Source organism: Rhyacophila brunnea, unplaced genomic scaffold (assembly GCF_057557595.1).
Source record: "Rhyacophila brunnea isolate RB1 unplaced genomic scaffold, BYU_Rbru_1.0 scaffold_11, whole genome shotgun sequence".
NCBI classification, from domain to species: Eukaryota; Metazoa; Arthropoda; class Insecta; order Trichoptera; family Rhyacophilidae; genus Rhyacophila; species Rhyacophila brunnea.
Genome location: NW_028232763.1, coordinates 43538204 through 43561965, shown reverse-complemented (window position 1 = coordinate 43561965; position 23762 = coordinate 43538204). Strand labels below are relative to the sequence as shown.

The following is a 23762-nucleotide window of genomic DNA, read 5'->3' as shown; positions in this document are numbered from 1 at the left end:
TTCGCACCACAGTAGAATGCGTAGAAATAATCGTCCTGGGTGTGTGCCGCGTAATTGTTATTAGTTGACAGTGGCGTCCCTGAAAACAGCTTTTCCTGATTTCAACAAAATATAATTAATGACACTATTCATATTCTTTTCATAATTCAGAAATTAATTTCCCAAATTTAGACTGCTAGAAATATTTAAAATTAAACGTTCCCTTACCTACTACAGTAGTGACAATTTTTTTGTTTAAGTTATTCTTCAATTTTTAATAAATTTACCGGAGCAGTGACGTCGGGTTTTTTATATAGTAAAATCTGGTCACTTATATTAACGGAATTTAAAATAAAACCATAAATGCATAGTTTTTAGATATTATTATATAGAAAATGTATCGATGAAGCTTACACCTTTCTCGAATTATGATGAATACTGATTTGAGTTCGATTCTTATCGATATTTTATTGAAGTATTTTCTCTCTTTTGATTTAATTTTTTATATCATTCTATATAATAGCATCGTGGGTCTCAGGTTCGAATTCTGGGTCTGGCAAGTAGATACACGTCATACTGTTTTTCAAATTGTGTATGAGTGAGAATATGCACCTAATAGGTGGAGCAAGTGGCTGACATATATTTCTCGTAAAATAAAATCTATTAATACAAACCTTCACCCTGTGGAGGCCCATATTATGATTCTATTAGGATCGGAAATGGTCGGATTGATCATAATCAGTACCTATTTAGATTATTTATTTAAATCTTGCCATGATTGCTATTATAATCATAATAACACATCAGTAATATTATTTGGATCGTTTTTAAAGTTGGTTTGACCCTCAGTTGGACTGGTCGGCCAATGCAGCTTGATATCTACATAGAAAAAATTACTCAGCTTTAAAAAAGTTTGCGACATTTTACAACAAGCGAGAAGGTTTTTTCTCATCGAGGATTGACCGTTATATTTCATACCATATTAGATATCACGCACACTCTGACGGATACTCGGCACAATATTAAAAGAAGCTGAATGTTTATTACGTCATAGTATATGTGTAAAAACGGATACGGAAGTGCGGCGGTAGTGAAGGAAAAAGCAAATAAGGCTTTTAGAACCGAAATATTATTATGAGCGGGTTAATTTAAAAACAAAAGAAATTTATTTTAATACATTTTACTAAATACAGATGGACAGTAGATACTATTAGCATGAGAATTAAATGTGGTGATTGAATAGTAATTAACTGGTCCGCAGTAAATAAGTTAAAAAACAAGACAGCGCCATTCAAACCTTATTTACCAACCACTATCGCTACCCACCCTCAGAATAGGTTAGGCTTATTCTTAACCGTAAAATAGTAGTAATTACAGCAGTGCTGCAATATTTTATTTTAAGGGGATGTTAGACCATAAGCCTCTCGTTATGTGTACCTACTAAATAGTTAATAAATGTAAAATCCATACCTAGACCATTGGACTTCTCAGTTCTTAACCGGACACGATGCTTTTGCCTCCAAGCTCTGTCAGCTTGGCCTAATGGAATCTAGAGATGCCGATACTCTGGGAGTGTCTCCATATGTCGGTTGAAAGTGAAGAGCTTCTCAAGTCGATCCGACCATTCAGTTGGACGAGTCTGCCCATGCAACTTGGTATCTACAAGGGGAAAATTCTAAGCCTTTAAAAATTTTGCGGCATTTTACAGCTAGCGAGACGATCTTTTCTAATTGAGAATTGACAGTAATACATTATATCTAAGTGGGAATCACGCACACTCTAATGCATGCCAACCGTGATCTTTGGAAGTTGCTCCTAAGATAATTTTGGCACAAATTTATAAAGCGCCTAACGTTGGTTAAGCCACGGTAGACGCCTATATAACGGGTGTGAAGTTGTGGCGGGTAGTAGAAGTTTGTACCTAAATAATAATAAATATACATATTAATTACGTGGTAATTTCTGTTTTTTCTTTAAAATACTCTTTCCAATTAATTAACATTGAAATATCAATTGTATTCCTAATAAATACTACGCAACGTTATAATATATATTTTAAACATATATTTATTGTTATTTTTACATATTATCTAAGTACACACCCCTCTTAGAAAAAATTATATCCACTGCAAAAATAAACTAGATTACGAGAGTTTTTAAGTTTGTAAAATCCAATAATAGTGTTCTTGTTAAACACGTTGCTGCCTGCTAGTATCGCATGGTGGCCGGATATTAGAGTCGTGAGCTTTGTAAGGAAGGTGCCGCTATGTGAAATTCACAACACAATATACTTTTCGCTAGTGATAGAACATCTCGTATCATAGAACATTCACGTAAATTAAAATGAAATGGGTTAAATTATTATTCTCGAATACAATATAAAACATGAACTTCTTATACAAAAAATGTCCAGTACCTAGCACAACATAGCATGAGAGTAATATGGGTATTAGAGATAACGTAAGAGAACCAAAAAATAATTCAAAATTCCTAGCGTCATAATATACAAAAGTATATCATAATATATTCTGTAGATCAGTGGTCTCCAAACTCAATAAGGATGTAAGCTACTTTCAAAAATTGAAATTGTCTGGTGAGCTACCTACTTATACGTCATATTCCTTCTATATATTTTTTTATCATTTTCATTTATCGTACCATACGAAAATAGTATTATATTACTTAAAACAAATTAAGACATCTTCCAATAAAAAATGCGTAAGTACCTACTTTTTATTATTTATTTATAAATAAAATAATGATTGAAAAATCTTGAAATAATTGTGTGTAAAGTAAAAATAATTAGTGAAAAGAATGGCATTCTCTTTCCTCCACAATTTTTTGAATTCTCGGTGAGTACCTTGTTACTCCCATGCGAATGCAATTATTAAGATGTTCATCTGTGAGTACTTTTAACCACCTTCATAGTGGAAAACGTTGATTCACATAAGTAGGTGAAACAAAACAATGCCTTCATTTCATTTCGGAGTCTAATGATAAAATTTGAGAGGCAAATTTATAAATATGATAAAATATCCTACGCGAGCTACCGAAAATGCCGCCACGAGCTACCGGTAGCTCGCGAGCGACCGTTTGGCGATCAGACCTGTCAAATAGTACTATAAAATGACAACAACTTGTCTCGCTTACTCTTGAAGAATGATATTGGCAAGACAGTCAACACTTTTACACGTGTTATTAGCGCGATAGTTTTAAATACACACTGTTGGTGCACGTAAATCCATGCACGCTATAATAATTGTAAATATTTTATAGCTTCTCATGATAGCCGAGTGGCTTATGCGTCGGCTAATACTGTCGTTGGTCCCAGGTTCGAATCCTGGGTCTGGCAATTACACATACTGTTTTTCAATGTGTGTTTGGATTCAAAGTATAGACCTGATAGGTTGAGCAAGTAGGTAACACCCATTTCTCATAAAGACAAAAAATTGTTAATACATAACTTCTACCCTATGAAGGCTCATTTGATCTTACGATGACCAAGCATGGTCTTATATTAATAATATTATAGTAAATATTTATTAATAATACATCACAATGAATAACTAATTTGTAAATAAATTAATTAAACAATTGAACTTACCCATTCCACAGTCAAGCTTTTAGCTATGCTGTTAAGGAAGTGCCGTCAACTATTCGCACGTATAATTCAATTGGACAATAATCAATCATTAATTGGTTTTGACAACCTATCATCGAGTCAATGATGTCTTTCAAAGCTTGAATTTGGTTTTACATACAATATTACATATCGTGAAACTACTCCTTATGATATCAATGTACATATTATTATGCTTGGCCTATTCTCATTATAAATAGCTTAGCATTTTTCGATCTTGATAGGCTTATTTCAAACTATTTACGTTTTCTAATTTATTCGTCAAACACAAAGAACAAATAATAATGATTTATCTTTAGAAGTCTATTTATAAATAGAAAATATTATATTTTTGTTAGATAATACTCTGATATTTTCAAAAATGGTTTCATTGAGATAATATTTTCATTAATTCTTATTTGATATCAGATTTTTATTGAGTTAAATCAAGGAAGGCATTTTTCCATATTATGTGAGGTTTGCTTAAAATATCACAGATTAATTTACTAATTAAAATACCCCACGGGCTTGTTCATAGACATCAAACTATTCATCTACTGATAATTTTATTATTTCGCAAACAGTATAAATATCTACATAATATTATGAATGTAATTTAAATATTAAACATACACTAGAAAATCCCACTAGAAAAAATCATATTTAATTAAATCATAACACAATGCTCGACGGGATATGAACACGTATACCCACTGGTATCGCGCCAACTGTGCATTAACCAAATATGCTACAAGCCTCATATCTAATTACGACAAATTAAACTATTATGTCAAATATGAAATGCTTATAAAATTGTGCTATTATTGACTATACGTTTTTGTATATTAAATCAAGGAATACTAATTACCTTAATTATTAACCGACGCCCAGTTCTTGCCAAATATTTTAGTTATAACGTCTACTTAAACTTGCTAACAATTATTAAGGTGATTCATCAGTGAAACGGAAAATAATTTTCAACCATAGGCGCGACAAAATTTTGCACTTGCTCTCATTCTGAAAGAGAATGTAAAGCTAAAAACACGTAATTTTGCTTCGTGATGGCGACGGCCGTAATAATTCTTAAATCGTGTAAAGATGACTTAAAACGTTACCCATTTACTTTAAAAATAAAACATGTCAATGAATATATTATTATTGTTACTGATAAAACAATAAACAGAACAATAGATGGACACATGTTGGATTTATAAGACAAATTATATTTGGTTTGGCATGCCTCATTTGCACCCGCGACCCGCAATCCGCGCATCGCCTAGCGACGATCTTTTTGGACCGTGTCTCAACTGATGTATGGCCTTAATAAACAATTTCTTGTTTTCAACGAATAATTCACAAGAATTTGAGAATGTTACATTCCATATGTTGAACACCATAACTTTAAAACATCTCAGATATATACCCACTAGAAATAATCATAATTGAAAAAAATACGATGATCGACGAGATTTACCCTGCGTATTTCCTTGCGCATTTTTCCATAATAATAAGTATTGAAAATATGCATTCATACCTTCACGGTTGTTGTCATATTCGGCAACAGACACAGATGTACACTTAAATATACTAAGGATGCAAGTCTATGTAGCTGCAAAATAATTTAGTCTTATATAACAATATTCTAAAGTTGCGTTCACATCTTTGAAATTTTCTGCAAATTCATCCAATTCTATATTGAAATTTTATATCGTGGTAAAAGTCAATAAAATAATGTGGTTGTACGTAAAGTCATTCATATAGAAATTGATGGAAGAGAACTATTTGTAGTGATTCATGTTAGGTACGTGTATGAATGAATATTGTTTGAAATTTATTTTTATTGTAGTTTAACGTAGAATACGTTTATTGACTGGATAAACCTCGAAACATAAAAACTTGGAGTTGTCACATGAAAATATATGTTTTTTGTCTGTTTTATGATATTTTAAAAAATAGTGATGTGAAGATCCATACCATCTATATACTTCTCTGTGCGTAAATGCTTTGCTTTTTGTAGTCTACAAGCTAGAATATATCTATATTTGGCCAATTATTTTTTCCGACTTTTACGCGGTCTAAATGAAAACTATTCCATTATTGGAAATAGTTCCCTCTATGTCCCTAATAACAACTGACTTATAAATCGGGAGCATCAGTTGTTTGTAATCCCAAGGTGCAGAACCAAACTGCTATTAGTAATGTCAATTGGGAGGGCAATAACTTTGTTCAACCAAATCACTTCGCATGTAGATATTATATTCCACATACATGGGTATGAGTATTATTATATTGTTATTAATTAAAATACAGTATACTTAGCTCACTCGGCGTATTTTCATGTACTTTACTCTTTAACTAATATTGCTTGATATTTCTTAGTTTTTATTATCATGTTGTGAACGTCTAGAATTTATAATTTGTGAAGTTCACTATATGTAAATAAATAAATTTGATTTATTTGAAAAAAAAATTAACAATTGACAATCCACGTAGTTTAGATACCGTCAAAAAAGTTTATACTTAAACCAGTGGCAAAGGGTGGAGGTAAACTGTTGAGATCCGACATAAAATAATGCGCACTAAGCTTTGTCAATCAAACGTATTTGTTTTCATTGAACTAAGTCTAAAATATGTAGACAGTGTTTATTAGTTTTGAAAATTCAATGTATTCCTGCCTAATCTAAGCCATAATAGATAATAGTCAAAAAATATTAGATATTTTATCGATAGAAAAATATTTTTATCGATTCTGGGGTTTGGTTTATGTAGATCTTAATGAATTAAAAAAAACTAATCAACATCATCTGATTCTATAATATTTATTATTAATTGAATGAAAACAAAAATTAGTATGACTGAAAAAGTGTATATTATTTTTATCGGATCGACCATCATAGCATACCTAAACTATTATGGTTTTGTTAAGACAGGGTTTAATTGAATTAGAAATAATCTAATCAGCACCATTTCTTCACTATATGATTGGTTTGTCCAATATCCGTTTTTGTCGACCTTTTAGTGCAAAATGATTTTTTGTATCTAAATGGACCAGAACCATCCTTTTCTTTAAATTACATTGTAATTAATACAACATTCATATGCTGTAAAAACAATAATTTAAATACCTCCATGTATTTAAATATAGGATAATGAAATTTGTTTTTTGTCTCCTGAACATTTGGTCTATTCGACAAACCAATCCTACAGCGACGATTTGTAAAATATATTCTAAGTTCAATGAAAACAAATAGTTATACCTGACAAAGTTTAATGTGCAGTATTTATGCCTTATCTTAACTGCCTACCTCCATCATTTGCCACTGATTTAAACTAGTGTGCACGCAAACTATTTTTTTTGAAATAATTAAACTAAGCACAGAATTTTATGCATGAAGTTTTTGTGAAAAAAATATATTTTTTATTGGATATTAAATGATATGTATGTAAGATATGAGATATCGCATGTTCGTAGACAGTGTGTGATTAATACTTTCAGTTCGTCCTTTGTTGTGAAATAAACAAACTTACCAAAAATAATATTATAAAACGTAGTTTTCATTGAAATGTGGGAGCTTTATCATACTTTCAGACGGTTGCCGCTATTATTCTTTCGTATTGTCAAGTATTGAAACATGTCAAATGTGAAACTCAAATAAAAAGGTTATCATTTTATGGGTGACGTAGTTCCATTGACATAACCTTTAGCGAATAATGAAAGTTGTTTCATTCTTTCATTGTCTAGATAAAATATTTATTTTTGGACGAATAGTAACTATTTATAAAAGTATTTTTTTTATCTTATTACTGATTTCAGCAAATAACTACACATTTTTTTTTAAATTTTAATTGTTAGTAATTTTAACCTTTATCTGATCACTTTAAATCAAATTAAATACTCGTATTAATATACTGATTTTTTTTTAAATTCCATAATAAGGATAACTCGTATTTTTATCTTATTGTATACATAAATATATATTAAAATTAATATTATATGTATTAAAAAGGGAAAAATAAATAAATTTTGTTTGTTATTAAAGTATATGCATTTTTTTTTCTCGAAGGGTACCTACTCAGTGTTACGAAAATTATAGAAAGGGACACATATATCAAAAGTTTGGGAAACACAGATCATATAATATATATCATAAATAACAATAACACAGATCGTTTCACAGAATAAAGAATAACTTATTCGATTTATTATTTCCCCTAATCAATGAATATACAGCTAGCATTCATCACTTTCCAGTGGGATTACCATTAGTATGTTAATTTGGTATGATGTCCATCTAAAATATGGATTGATTGATTAATAAATACAGAAATACTTCAATGGTTGTTTATGTGTCACGTATTTTACTCGCCTCATTTTCTATAAGTTTCTTAAGGAGGATGATTATACTATCAGAGGCGAAAAGAGGCACCTAACGGAAAAATACGAAATAATATAACAAATAACTTGAAATCCTTTTTATTTATATCAAATTTTATTTCAGGCATGGTCCCAATATTGAAGCTCAATTTGATATAAATAATAAGGATTTCAAGTTATACACATTTATATTTTTATAAAAATCGATGTTTTTTAAAATATATATAAAAAATATTAAAACGATGAATTAGTCAAAAATCTAAACAACAGAAAATCTAACACTTAATAAACTAAATTTTAATAATAAATACGGCCATAAAATATAATGTAAGAATAAGATTTGACCCTGCAACGAATTCACATTTTATTACATTTTTTTACAATTGCCAGTTTATCTTTAAATTAAAAAATAAATAAAAAATCTTTTTAATGTTTTCAGATACATATTTATTAATTAGTACAGTTGACATTGTAAATTATCAAAAAAAAATCCCAAATTGCAAGCTTCGTATTTTTCCGCTAGGTTCTCTGCTGGCGTGCCTCTCCCCCTTAACCCGTGGTCCACGAAGATTTTTTGGCGGGCCGAAAAAATTTTCTGCAGTTCAAAAATAGTTATTATCCATTTTTAGAAGCTTATATTAAATTTCAAGTAATACATATCTTTCAAAACTCGTGCACCTACAAGGGTTCACAATGAATTAACAAGTCATTTCCAGAATGAATGACAATATTGTATTTGTTTCCCAAAGTGTGGTACGCGTACCCCCTGAGGTACGGGAAGAGTTTGGTGGGGGTACGCGCTGCACCGAGCTTTGGCTACGCCTGGTGCAACAAGATTTAATACGACATCAATACAACATCCATGCTATAAGGTTAATCGCATGCATCGATGCAATCGCATGCAATCGAAGAAGAGCGATTATTGTAGGAATTAGCTTCAGACGGATTCTTGAAAAATAAATATAAGGAGTGTACTTTAACAACATTTTGGTTGCAAATGCAACATGTGTATCCAGTTTTAACATAGAAAGTCCTGAAATACATCTTGCCTTTTCCAACTTCATATCTATGTGAAGTAGCTCTTTGAGCATTTGTAGACATTAAGTAATTAGTCAAAAAAGGAACAGGTTTTTGGATGTGGAACCGCATCTCAGATTAAAATTAACAACCAGGGAACCAAATTATGATGATTTGTCTCAACATAAACAATTTCATTTTTCTCATTGATTATAATGGATGTTATTTTTTAAAATATAACTTATCTTTTATTATGAATGAATTTTATTTTTCGTTTATTATTATTTTGTTTGCGTACTAAAAAGGGAGAAATAAATATAATATTTTGATTGTTATTAAAGTATATGCAATTTTTTTCACGAGGGGTTTAGTTTAACAAAAATTAAAGAAGGGGACAAAAATGTCAAAAGTTTGGGAAATACTGATAGTCACAGATCGTTAGAAGGACGGAGGCGTGGTTTACCTAGAAACTCAACATTTGAAGTGGGGTTGTATTATATTTCGACGATTGTTTCAAAAATAGTGTAAATATAAATATTTATTATTTTATTCCAATGTTGATGGTCCGCAAAACATATTTTCATTTTGTGTGGTCCGCGGATGTAAAAAGGTTAAAAAACATTGCTCTATTGTATATGTACATAATACGTATAGATCATTTAGACGGAAATTAGTATTGAAAATGACCTTTGTTTGAAGTGGCATGGATATTTGCCACTAACCTATAAAGGGTTATTAAACATAATAATATACTAAAATTGCGGTTTAAAAAAGCTCTTAAAAGCTACAAAAATTCACTCGCATAATACTTTAAATAAATTTTAATTTATCATTAAATCAATAAACCAATATCAAATTTGCGATAATCAAGTGGTCATTAAAACGGGAATCGAAAATTACAAGCTACACGTAATATTGTATTTTGTATTAAATATATTTTTTTTATAATAATTACGTAGAGTGCTAAAAATGTTAGTTTCTTTTATTTACAAATATGAAGTTTATATTTAGTGCTTGTAATTTTTTCGTTAAATTATTAAATTTATTGTTAAAAATATAAATAATTTACGAAGATTTTTAAGTACTTATTATATATGTTTTTTTTCTGATTATGATCTGATATATAAATAAACACGTCATATACCATACTTTTAATAATTAAAACTGGAATGAAATTTAGGAATAATAAAATGTGGATCTATTTATTATAATAAATATAAAGTTGTCAAGTAATAGTGCTCTATTACTTGACAACAGTTTATTAAATAACCATTATCAAGTGGAAAAGGTTAAAGTTTGCATACTTAATTAGCTTATATTGAAACAAATATTGGTTTTCCGGTTAATTAATTGTCAAGGAATGTATACGTATAATACTTTTGTGAAAATAATGATAAATAATTACTGTCAAACATTATCAGTTTTGTTTACGTTATATGAATTTCATTATGATTTCAATAAACAGGTTGATCTAATAGTAGATAATATAGGTAATTGTTATATACAAATTGATCGATTATTTGCCATTTACCATATAAATATTAATTGAGAGAAAAAATCATCTCATTACAAAAATTCATAAACCACTACTTTGTAATAATTATTTGTAGAATAATGAGACTTATTTTCGTATTTATTTAAATTTATTAATGATCCATGTTTCACTGAATTAAATCTCTCAGTTATATAAGCTTATTAGATGCGTTTAAATGTAAAAGAAAGTTATAAATTATGTATGTGAAATAGGAGAAGAGCTTTAAGCATACTAGAAAAATAAAACTTGATGCTGGACGAGGCGTTGAAGACCTAATAGAAAAAATAGGATGCCACCACGAAAGTTAAGCATATTATATACGTTTTTCCAAATATCAAATGGCAAATAGAGATAATCGTTTTGACGCCGGACTATTATATTAGTCAATTCTTGACTGGACATGGTAGCTTTGCTGGCAGCCTTTTTGAGCTTGATCTTTTTAACCGTGTAATATATACATGTGACAGAGAAATACAGGATACATGGATATTTTCTTAAACATATACGTTTATAGAACACGTACTCAAGTAGGTTCAATCGGACCGTTTTGTAGCAATTATAAAAATTACGATTTTATACAGTCAACGTAAAGATTTCATTAATTATTTGGCAGTTTTGTATAAACGTTTCTTGTTTACAAATATTTTGCTTCTTTATGCTTCTCTACCCCATAGGCAGTTTTAAGTTAAAGGCATGTAAATTAAGTCAAAGCATATTTGAGTGCATGGTAACCTCAATCTTGGATTAGTGTTCCTGAGACTTTCCCAGTTATAAAACAATACCGATGCTTTAAATCCAAACGTACTTATCATTTGCCGTTGTTGAGTGTGCATAGTGCCTGAAGATACCGAAAAAATAAAACGGGAAAGCAAAACATTACTCAAATAGAATTTAGTTTTTTTCGACCATGTCCGATCCTAATAAGATTATATGGGCCTCCACAATATGGAGGTTTGTATAAACAGGTTTTGTTTTTACGAAAAATGGATTTCAGCCACTTGCTCAACCTATTAGGTCCATACTCTGACTCGTACACAAATTGAAAAACAATATGTGTACTTGCCAGACCCAGGAATCGATCCTAGAACCCACGACGCTATAAACCGAAGCTTAACCTAACACTGTTAGTACACAACTTAAATCAATTAAAATTAAAATTTTAGTTTCATGAAGTACCTACTCGTAATCGATATTGTTAATTTTCAAACATAACAAACGAAACAAAAGTAAAATTCTCTATTCAGATACGAATTAAAGCTTTCCTCCATAAAATATTTTAATCTAAATCTTCTATTTTATAGCCAATATTTAATATCATAGTCTGCAATAAAATATAGGTTAATAGGTAATAATAATAAAACTCTCAGCTCAGCTCAGCTTACGTCAAAATAGAGCTTTTATGCTATTTTGAAAGCATGATCCTGGACATTCCTTAAACGTTGTAGATAATCTATTTACATAGTTTTGAACCCTTATTATCTTTTATATTTATTTTAAACATTGTATGACTGCATAAAGTATTTTTATTATATAAAATAGTATTCTTTTAAACCTCTCGCTCTTCTAATGTTTTAGAATATAGTCATATTTCAGTACGTCCATATGAAGTGGTGTTAGAATTTTTTATATTTATTAATTTTTAAAAGCATTTATACAACCATTAGTAAAATTTATGTCGACATTATTATAGTGAAATATTTACAATAAAAAATTATAATGATAATCTCTGTGATCCCAAATTTGACAAGAATTAGGCATTTTATTATTCAAAAAATGGGCAAGATTTACACAATTAAAGATACTTTTAAAGATACTGATTATAAGATATGTTTTTGACCATTCAAATGAGATAAACAGTCTACGAATGTTTGCTTTATAATAAATATTGACCTAAGCATAAGGTAGTATTTTTTTGAAATACACCATTTCTATTGGCATTTCCCAGTGGCTAAGCTACACCATACGGCCGTAGTCATAAATTGACAAATGATAAATGAAATAGGGAGTAAGATCATGGCAACGCGCGTATTTAAACATGTACCGTTAAAAAAAATCGGTAATCCAAGTGAAGCTAATATGAGACTAGTAAAAATACTAAAGTCGAATAATATACTACGTACGGTACGCAAGTCCTTGAGTTCCCAATGTAATATTTTTCGTATAATTATATACTTAAGATGTAGAAATATAACAAGATAGGTCACATTGTCTTGCCCAGCAAAGTGCGGTCAATTGCTATCCTTAACCCGGCTTAAGGCTTAGGAAAGCTTTTGCAAATTCCGTTCTCCGAAATCTCTAAGTTTTCAGTGCGGCATGGTGACTTTACGACTATTTTGTAGGCGCCTCAACAATATTATAATAGGACAACTTTCTTAGTACTGCCTGGAAGATTTTAATATTAGCTATGTTGTTTAATTTAAATAAAACTATTAAATGTAACGTGTTACAGAATAATTTCTACATTGATTTAATAATAATACATTATGTAAAGCAAATACAAGGGTACTAGCAATAGCAAAGATTTCAATCGAAACCCGAAAATTGAAATCAATCAGCATACATAACTTAAAAACACCTCAGATATTATACCCACGAGAAAAAATCATATTTGAAAAAAATACGATGTTCGACGGGATTTGAACCCGTATAACTACTGGTATCGCGCCAACTGTGTATTAACCAATTATGCTACGAGCATTAATTTAATAATAATACGTTATGTAAAGCATTAATAAGGATGTAGCAATAACAAAGATAAACCCTAATATCAATTAGCATACATAACTTGAAAACACCTCAGATATATACCCACTAGAAAAAATTATATTTGAAAAAAATACGATGTTCGACGGGATTTGAACACGTATAACCACTGGTTTCACGCCAACTGTGCATTAACCATTTATGCTACGAGCCTCCTATCTAATAACGATAATTTAAACTAGTAGGTCTCACATGAATTGCTTATCAAATCGCGTTATTAATAACTACCTATCGGTTTCTGTGTATTAAACCAATGAATGTTAAATACCTTAATTACTAACCGACGCCCGGCTCTAGCCAAATAGTTTAGTAATAACGTCTGATTGAACTTGCTTATAATTTTTAATAAACCAATGGTTAATACAGAGTTGGCGTGGTACCAGTGGTTAAATGGGTCAAATCCCGTCGAACATGGCATTTTTTTCAAATAAGATTTTTTCTAGTGGGTATATATATATTTTTTTTCGACATTATATCCGATCCAAATAGGATCATATGGGCCTCCACGGAGTTGAGGTTTGTATTAACATATTATGTTTTTACGAGAAATGGATGTCAGCCACTTGCTCAACCTATTAGGTCCATACCATGACTCACACACAAATTGAAAAACAATATGTGTACTTGCCAAACCCAGGATTCGAACCTGAGACCCACGGCATGATAGTACAACGTTTAAGCCGCGCGGCCACCGTGGGTGTATATATATCTGTGGTGTATTCAAATTATGTATGTTCAATATATGAAATCTTATATTCTCAAAATCTTGTGAATTATTCGTTGAATAAAAGAAATGGATTCCTTATATCAATCTTTAATTTTATCAATGGTATTGCAAAAAATCTTATTATATATTATAGAGAACCGATTAAGAGAGAAAATTGGTAGAATCTCACAATTAGCTTCATAGTAAAACGGCACCGACCGCAAACTGGAACTTGACACAATGAACTATCTTAAATATTATGCACTGTTTTTCTATTCCTACAAGTGAATTATATCGTAATATTAATTTTAGCAAGTGTCGTTATATAATTCTGAAACTGCCTTTTCATATAAAAAGAAAAAAAATCTGCATAAGAAAAAGAAAATGGAAAAGTTAAGGGCCCACGTGCTCAGCGTAGGTCAAAATGGAGCTTTTATTGTAGCCTGGACATTCCTTAAACGTTGTAGATAATCTATTTATATAATGTTGAAGCCTTATTATCCTTTAAATTTTTTTTATTTTAAACATTTGATGACTGCATAAAGTATTTTTATTACATAAAATAGTATTCTTTTAAACCTGTCGCTCTAGTGTTTTAGAATATTATCATATTTCAGTACGTCAATATTAAGTTGTGTTAAGATTTTTTAGATTTATTAATTTTTAAACGCATTTACAAAACCATTAGTAAAATTAATGTTAACATTATATAGTGACATATTTACGATAAAAATATATATTTTATAATCTTTTTGATCCCAAATTTGACAAGAATTACGCATTTTATTATTTAAAAATGGGCACGATTAACACATTTGAAGATAATTCTAAAGATACTCATTATAAGCTATGGTCTTTGACCATTCAAATGTGATAAATATCCTATGAATAATGTTTGCTTTATAATAATTATTGACCTAATAATAAGGTAATATTTTTTTGAAATAAGTCATTTCTATTGGCATTTCCCAGTGTTTAAGCTACAAAATACGGCCGTAGCCATAAATTGACAAACAATAAATGAAGTAGGGCGTAAGATGATGGTAACGCGCGTATTTTAATTTTAATTTAATTGTATATTCATAATAATACAAATTTAAGTTCCAATGGAAATTTGTATTGTCTTTTTATCTGAAAATTATCATCTCAAAAATTAGTACAATTAAACATAATAATATACTTGAAAACCTTTACCAAAATAACCATAAGGCATTATCTTAAATAGTAATCTATAGCTTATAATTATAAAATAATAGAAATAATATGTCAAATCAGTGTTGTTAATTTAATAAATTTAACATATTATATTTATATAAATACAATTGTATGAAATACAATCTACTGTTAGCTCTGAAGAACTTTGTGATTTTAGACATTATTTTCTCTTTTCTTTCAAACAAAGGTACTTAATTAATTATTGATAAAGACTTTGTTCTGTAAATTTTATCAGGGAAAAAAGGTTAAAATGGTAAAACAAAAGGCAATTAATAGGCTCTTCCACCATTCTTAATAATTCATAAGTAATTTAGTAAAATAATTGTTGCGTTCTTAAAAGAAAATTCCTTTGTAATATTTCATTATCCTTTGTCAATTTTCTCATGATTGAGGCCCATGCTCAAATTGTGTAATTATTATGTGTTTGCAACTTTTAAACTGCTCTGAAATATTGGTTTTTAAGACTATCTAGTTCTGGGCACCCTGTGGTGGTTCTGGTACATATCGTAAAACATAAGTCTTTTCTGACTCTCAATTCATATAGTACACGATAGATGTATGTTATGTATTCAAACTATCAGTTTTATATGATATTTAAAATACAAATTTTTAATAAGCGTTATCACTCTTAATTTATCTTAATAATCGTCATTTATATTATTACTCTATAATATTAAAAGAAAAGCTAAAATTCAGCCATCCTTTTCTGTTATGTTTTTCTTTGACGATTAATTTTTGGCATTTTTCCATAAATGCAGTGACCTGAATACCAGTAGACATATTTTTGTTAATGGGATGATAATTATTAGATTATATTATAAAGATAGGGGTAGATAGAGATGTCACGGAGACTTGAAGCTTTCGAGATGTGGCTGTATTGGCGCATCCTCAAAATTCCTTGGATTGACCGGGTGACAAATGTTGAAGTTCTCAATCGAATGGGGAATGACCGAGAAGTTCTACGTAGTATCAAAACCAGGAAACTACAGTACCTCGGCCACATTATGAGAGTACAAAAATACAGCATTCCCCCAACTTGTCATTCAAGAAAAGATCAATGAAAAGCATAACAGAGGACGGTGCCGCATTTCGTGGCTTAAGAACCACCGTGATTGGTACGAGTGCAGCTCCACTGAACTGTTCCGGGTAGCAGACGACAAAGATAAGAATGCCTTGATGGTGGCCGCTAGGGGAAGTCACAATAAGAAGAAGATAAAGATAGGATTGGTCTGCTATTCCAAACACAGCGTCTCAAAATTATGTTAATCTTCAAAAAAAATATCGGATCATTGTTGTAAAGGAATGATTTGGGCGAGGGTTGGATCGTTGAAAGTATCCAAAGGAACAGAGCTATAATAATATCAAATACGTACAATTGTTTTAATAACGATAACATGTCAATTATATTATATAGAAAAATTGATCTTGATTTTAGGTAGGTAGTTAGTAGGTACGTATGTATCATAATATTAAGTACAAAAGCAGGTTATGACGAATTCACCAAATAATATGACAATGTATATTATATTGTCAACTCTGATAGTACCCAATTTGATCCAGTTTGTAGAAATACCAACTCTGAAGGTGTGATATAGAGGTTCAAACTTGAAATTTGGGAAAAATGAATGTTAGTCAAGTTCATAGACCTTATTAAAATATGTAAAATGATTACTAATTACTTACCTAGATTTTTTAAAGTTACCTATTAATGTATAATAAAAAAAATGATACATTGTCTTTGCAACAATGTTTTATTTTCATTCAAGTTAATATCATAATTTTAATATTATACATAATATATTTGTGTAAAATTTTATATTTTGACTCCAATTTAAAACAAAAATGTTTTGAACACTTCACATTCATGCAAACTCTATATTTCACAAACTAGACCCATTAAAAAGTCGGGCGTTATATGCACTTGCTATAAATAAATCTGCCAAAAATAGGAACCTCACCTTTAATAGAACCACTAGAGAAAAAATATTTTCGTAAACTTACAGAAAAAATAAATATCGTAATCGACTAACGATACATACCAGTACATGGTTCCTCATATAATTTTTATGCGCATGTTTCAAATTATAGAACTAATAATTTATTATTATTTTACTCAAAAATAGTGTTCTTGATTGATAACATCCTATATTATCTTTCCTACACTGGATCACGTAAACATGATCCTTCGGAGATTATTGTCTACAGATGATGTATTATTTTTCACATTATCTTTTTGTTTACTCTATGATTGCTGCATCATGCAAAAAATAAACCTTCGTAAGCAACCAAAAAATTGTCCGTACGGTGAAATTTTCCCTTATATATGTCCCTCTGAGGGACGAAACCGGTTCAGATTTATTTATTAAAAATGGATCAAGTATTTAAAAAAATTGCTTTTAATAAATTCAAATAATAATACAAGGACATAATATTATGTGGACAGAAAGAGATTCTTTTTTATTTTCTGTACCTGATTTAATTCCCAAGTCGTTAGTTTTTTGATACGACTGGCATAGATGAGAAGATGTAGTATCATTTTTAAATCGCCTACTTTATATAAATGGCAACAAAGGATTGAATAAATTTAAAAAAAATAAACTTTTTTAGATTATGTAATATTTTTGTTATATTTGACAGAATATTTTATCTTTTGTGGTTTTACCGTAGATGCATTCACAGTATGTTTGAGTTATGACCATTTATGAGTTAGCGACCACTTTTCGAGTTAAATTTGGCCGTTAGAAGGTGACCTGAAATTCTCCGCAATCCAGTTATCAAAATTGCAGGGCGTGGCTCAGTGTTTTATTTCTCTCCTAATGGAAAATTATTTTCCGCATTCCGCGGCTGACCAATCTGGTTTACGCTTTTCCTCATTCCATGTCATTTGTAATAACGGAAAATTCGTAGTGCATGTTTTTTCCACGAAAATGACTTCAATCAAATTCAACGTTAAGTTTACAGCTTTTAATTTTCATATTGACAAAATGTACAATAATTAACCACATCAAATTTATTTAATTGGGCTTACACTAATAACCTCCGATACTCAATTAATAAGTAAATATTCCAATCAAATATTTATTTATTCCTAATTGTCACCCTCATGACTGAGAATCATTTATAGCCACAGAATTAGAAATAATTATATCCAATTCTTAATTAACTACTTCTTTTATTCAACGAATAATTCACAAGATATAATAATAATACATTCTAATTATAGAACATACATAATTTAGAAAACACTTCTGAGAAAATATAGAGAAATATAGCAATAGAGAAAATAGTAAGTTACTCTACAAAAATCTCAGAATGATCCGTGACATCGGTACGTAATTAAAGTAATACTTACTATGATTTAAAATACAAAAGCCGATCGCCAATGTTGCTCAATTTTGAAAGCGCTTCGGTGAGTATAAAAAGCTATTAGTTAAAATTTGTCGTATATAAGTATGATTCCTTTAGCATTGTGGTCAATGTGCGTGGGCGCGATACCCGAGAGATGCGGATTCAATTCCTGCTCGATGTTCGATCTTACTTTTTTCAAAAAGATTTTTTCTATTGTTTTCAAAATTATGTATGTTCAATATCGAATCTCATTTCCATAATATACAGATTTTTTTAGAAAAATCTACGTTTTTTTTAAATAAATAAATATAAAATACATATAACTACATTAAAACTGTGGAGATCAACTAGTTCTGTGAGAATAAGCAGTTTTCGCAAAATCATACGAGTAGTTCTCAAATTAATTGATATAATTTATTTAATTGTCGTTTGTAGATTGTCCGGCAAAAAATAAGATCAGTTTAGTACATAGAAATTTTATACGAATCTAATTACCAATTGCAAGTAAAAACTTTTACCTATAGGGAGACTCAGTGTTAGCATTTTTCAGTCGTGATGGGTTTCAATAAAAAGGCTACGGTTAAACAAGCATCTTAGTTCGCATTTTATTTTGGTAAAGAACGTGCACTAAGTGTCGTCGTGCCTCGGACTATCTTATATTTTGTATTATTGTTAATATATTCATGTAAACTGTACCTGTCATATGTCAAATAAACTCACTATCACCAATAAAAACTACCAGTCTTTATTGTCCACACTTCACTTATCTCCTATTCATCACCACTTTATTATATAAAAAAACTAATAATTATTATTTTTTTTAAATTTCGGTGCATTAATTACGCATGAATTACTCAACTAAATTTTAATGATAAATAAAACTATAAAATAATAAATAATGTAATAACAAAATGGGATCCTTTTCGGAATTGATTTTTATAACAAGCTTGCCTTTGACTTGAAGAAAAAATTATTTTGCCTTTTATTTAATGTTTGAAGAATCAATAAATTCACTCATATTTGTAAACCTTGTTTTTTACCATTCTCTCTGGCAAGCTTTCATTCACCGTATGTCAAAATGTACATATTAAGTAGGTGGGTACACACAGAATTTATTACAGAACAAAAAAACATATTTTTAGTCGAGAGATGCAGTGACGTTATGTGAAAAAATAATGTATTAGTTTTTGTTTATTTGGTGATGTTTGTTTCTACATATTTTACATGATACTAGAATATGGTTATTAAATTCAAAGATAACTAAGTTTTAAAACAGATAATTTACTTTCTAACCACCATTTTTTTAACTTAAAATATATACTTTACCTTCATTCGCCTGACAGTATGTTCTACAAATGAAAAGAAAACAAAAAACAACTCATTGATGATCGAGATTTTTAATATACTAATTCATGTTTCAACAAATTCCGCTTAATATGAGTATTTAAAAAATGAGGCTTAGGCCTTTACATGACCCAATTCACCCATAAAATATAATTTAATGTCTATACGTAAGCACATTTAATCGATCTTTGTGTGAGACAATACATGCTAGAAATTGTTGACATTTGAAAAACCAGGTTAATGATTTTTAGATGATACCGATAAAGGTAAGTACAATCATATTAAAACGATTGTGTGATAAATCATATCATTACGATTCGTTAAATATATTCAGTCATTTATTTGGGCCTTTATTGTAATGTAATGAATAATGATGCTACAAGTTTATCGACGATAATTAACTTGCAATATAGATAAATACTGTATTGCACAGTTTTAGTGTTACTTAAAAAATAAATAAGGTAACTGCTATGGTTATTGGCCACATAAGGAAAGTCCTTTTTCAATCAGTGAACTTAGAACCTTAAAATATCTCAATCGAACTAAACAATAATGGGATCACATTTTTTTTGTATACCTACCTACATATTAGCATCTTTGTAATCTATTGAAGCCATAGTCGTTGATAACCCTATTATTATCTAGTCTAGCGAAAAATCTAAAATATGATATATTTAGATATTATTATACATTATGTATTGACGCCAATGTGTACAACTTTTTCTGATGTAATTTATGAACAATCTGGTCAGTTTCACCATCTTTAATAACACATTAGTTGATAAGTAGTTTATATATTTTTAAAATATACAAAATCGGTCTCAATCATTATCAAATTATGTAAGATACATATAACACATTATGTTTTGTTTGACTATTAGAATGTATTTAAATGTGTAAGAAATAGTAATATACTATACTTAAATTTATAATAATACTATGTCTTTTTACAAATAATTGACAGTAGGTAATAAAATAAAAAAGCCTTTTTATTTCTTACAAACAACAAAAGTAAATGACAGTGAATTGACCATATCTAATGTATATATAACATATGATTATATCTATTATGTGTATATGTCTATCTATATATGATTGTATTATCTACTTATTATCTAGTTTATATAATATTAATTATTATTATTTTTTATATTTTTGTACAATACATATATTAATATTTATATTAATATTTTTATTTTGTATATAATACTAATAAACAGTGCTATGTAACATTTATATTAGTATATATTTTGTATTTGTAACTTTAATATTTTTAATACTAAGATACTAGTTTGTTTGATTTGTAAGAACCCCTCTTCGGGCGAAGGCCTCCTCCAAATAAATCCCACTGGACTCTGTCTTTGGCTATTTGTAGCCAAATTGAGCCTGCTGTTTTTGTGATGTCGCCTTGCTATCTCGCTTGGGGTCTTCCCCATGTAGCGTTTCCCTTTTGTTCTATTGTAGGTTAATATGTAAAGCTTGGTTGGTGAGATAGATGCAAGGTTTGTAAGCGTGGTTGTATTTTTCTTTGGAGGGTTATGGTCGTGATCTTTCTCGGTGACAGCAAATGATTCTAGAGAAAGAGAAAAACAATACAGTCAAAATAAAATATGATAAACTGATCATAGCAAAACCTAACAATAACAAAACACTCCCTATATCACCTGAAAATAACCCCTTACCACAGAACGATAGAAACATTCAAACCACCAAAAAGAACAAAACGCTCCAACCACAGACATCGTTTTAAAGATCAAATAGCCTATCAGAAGGAGCCCCGAAACCGGGTATGGTGAACTTCTTAGTCAACAAAAATACCAACATTATAACAAACAACCACGCCAACAAAGACAAGAACACATAGCAACCAACCCACCTCGCCCACGAAGATCTCATACATGAACATAAATTATAACATGACAGTACATAAACACCATTACAGTGATAAACGCTTGTAATTTATGTTGAGCAGGTAATTTTCAAAATTAAGATATCTAAGATTGATGGTGTGAATACCTTTTATGATATAATATTAATAATCGTTCGTTTCTGTTATCCACAGGAGGTAAAGGCGAGGTCGCCGTGTCGCTGGAAATGCCTCGGTACGCCGCAAGGGGATCGTCTGTGACCCTTCGCTGCGTACACAACGTACAGCCTGAGCTATTGTACAAAGTCGAGTGGCTACGAGGCGAGTCCAAAATATTCCAATATGTCCGCGAGAGGATTCCACCGTTCCGAAACTACACGACACAAGGATCACAGCTTAATGTAAGATTAAATTATTACTTAAATAATTTTAATGTTGGATAACCTGTACAATAATCATTTTTCGAAATTTTTTTATACGTTGGACGCTAAAGACGTACCTAGCACGTAAGATTAGGTGGCCAATCGATTTAATTAGCATGCTATTTAAATGTGGTAATTAAAAAGTAATATATAGTCAGCAGTCAATGTGATAACACCATTTATTTTATTCAACAAATAATTCAGACGATTTTGAAAATGTAACATTCCATATTTTTATTGAACATACATACCTTAAAAACACCTCAGATCAGATTTATACCCACTAGAAAAAATATCGAGCATCGTATTTTTTTTCAAATATGATTTTTTCTAGTGGGTATAATAATATATCTGAGGTGTTTTCTATTAATATTTATTTTTTAGTAAAGTTTGGGTAATATTAACAAAAAATAAAACTATTAAAAGTAAATTAATGCAACAAAGTATTATTTTACTGTTTTTAGGAAAAGGTTAAATAAAACTGTAATTTGATTGCTATTAACAATAAAATTATTGTTGTTCAATTAAGTATCTAAACAAACTTAACAACTTCACCAATATATTTTTTTCATGAAATAATATCAACACAATGCTTACGGGACCTTTTAATTAATTTTGTAATTAACGTGTTAATTTGCATTTGAAAAGTAATTAGCAAAACTACAATTTAGTGCGGCCAGTAAGCTATGGGTTAACATATTATTTATTCAATGATTCAGATTGTTTCCTGTTCAGCTTGTAAATTTTAAAACCAATACTTTGAAAAGTAAAATGATCAACTATCTATAATTTATATTGGTGTACGAATTATTAATTATAGATTAAAAAGAAGTAGGTATTAAAAACACCCAAAAACATAAATTACAATAGTCATGAAGTTTGTTTAGAAAGTTTAGCTTCTAGTATCATTAAAATTTTATAAATATATCGACTGTTTAATCTGCAAACCAGCCAACTGCACCTTTCGTTTGAGGTAAAATGAGATTTTTATGATTTTTTGTTATTAAGCATGTTTTTTATGCTCACATATTTCAAACTCTTAAACCTTTAAATAAATTCAATATCGTTCTTCAAAAAAACCAGCCAACTGCAGGTACCAAATTTCCAATATTGTAAATAGAACTCTGTTATTTATATAAAGTTTCTTTATACGTATACAAAAAGAAAGCTAAAATACTGTATTAAGTTATAGTCTAGCTTATTTGTAAAAAGAAAATACCAAGTGTATATTTGGAATTGTTAAAATCCGCTTGATAGTTAAATTATGATGTTTTTTCTCCTTCCTGCACAATTTGCCCAAATGGAGTTCACCGATTTGCAGATTAAGTAGTCTATATCGCACCCCCAGTAAAATACTGTCGTAAGTCTGAAATGGGCGTTTTCGAGTTATGGATGTGGTTGGATTCGTATTTTTTTTTGCTATTTTAATAAAATACTATCGTATCTCAAACTCAAATAGTGTCGGAGAGAAAGCACTTAATACAGTACATTACTTTCCGAAAACTGTTGAATAGATAATAAAATAGTGTTGTAACTAAGTTACGACAGTATTTTACAAGAAGCTTTCTAAAAA

The 23762-nt window shown here is 29.7% G+C and overlaps 1 protein-coding gene across 2 annotated transcripts in view; it reads left to right on the top strand.

The window, feature by feature from the left end:
* Positions 1 to 23762, top strand: part of LOC147078745 (uncharacterized) — a 146615-nt gene that overhangs the window by 69969 nt on the left and 52884 nt on the right. For both annotated transcript variants that reach the window (XM_085960424.1, XM_085960423.1), the window contains exon 3: positions 21963 to 22168. In XM_085960424.1, coding sequence (XP_085816550.1) covers positions 21963 to 22168 — 206 coding nt within the window. The remainder of the gene's footprint in view (positions 1 to 21962; positions 22169 to 23762) is intronic.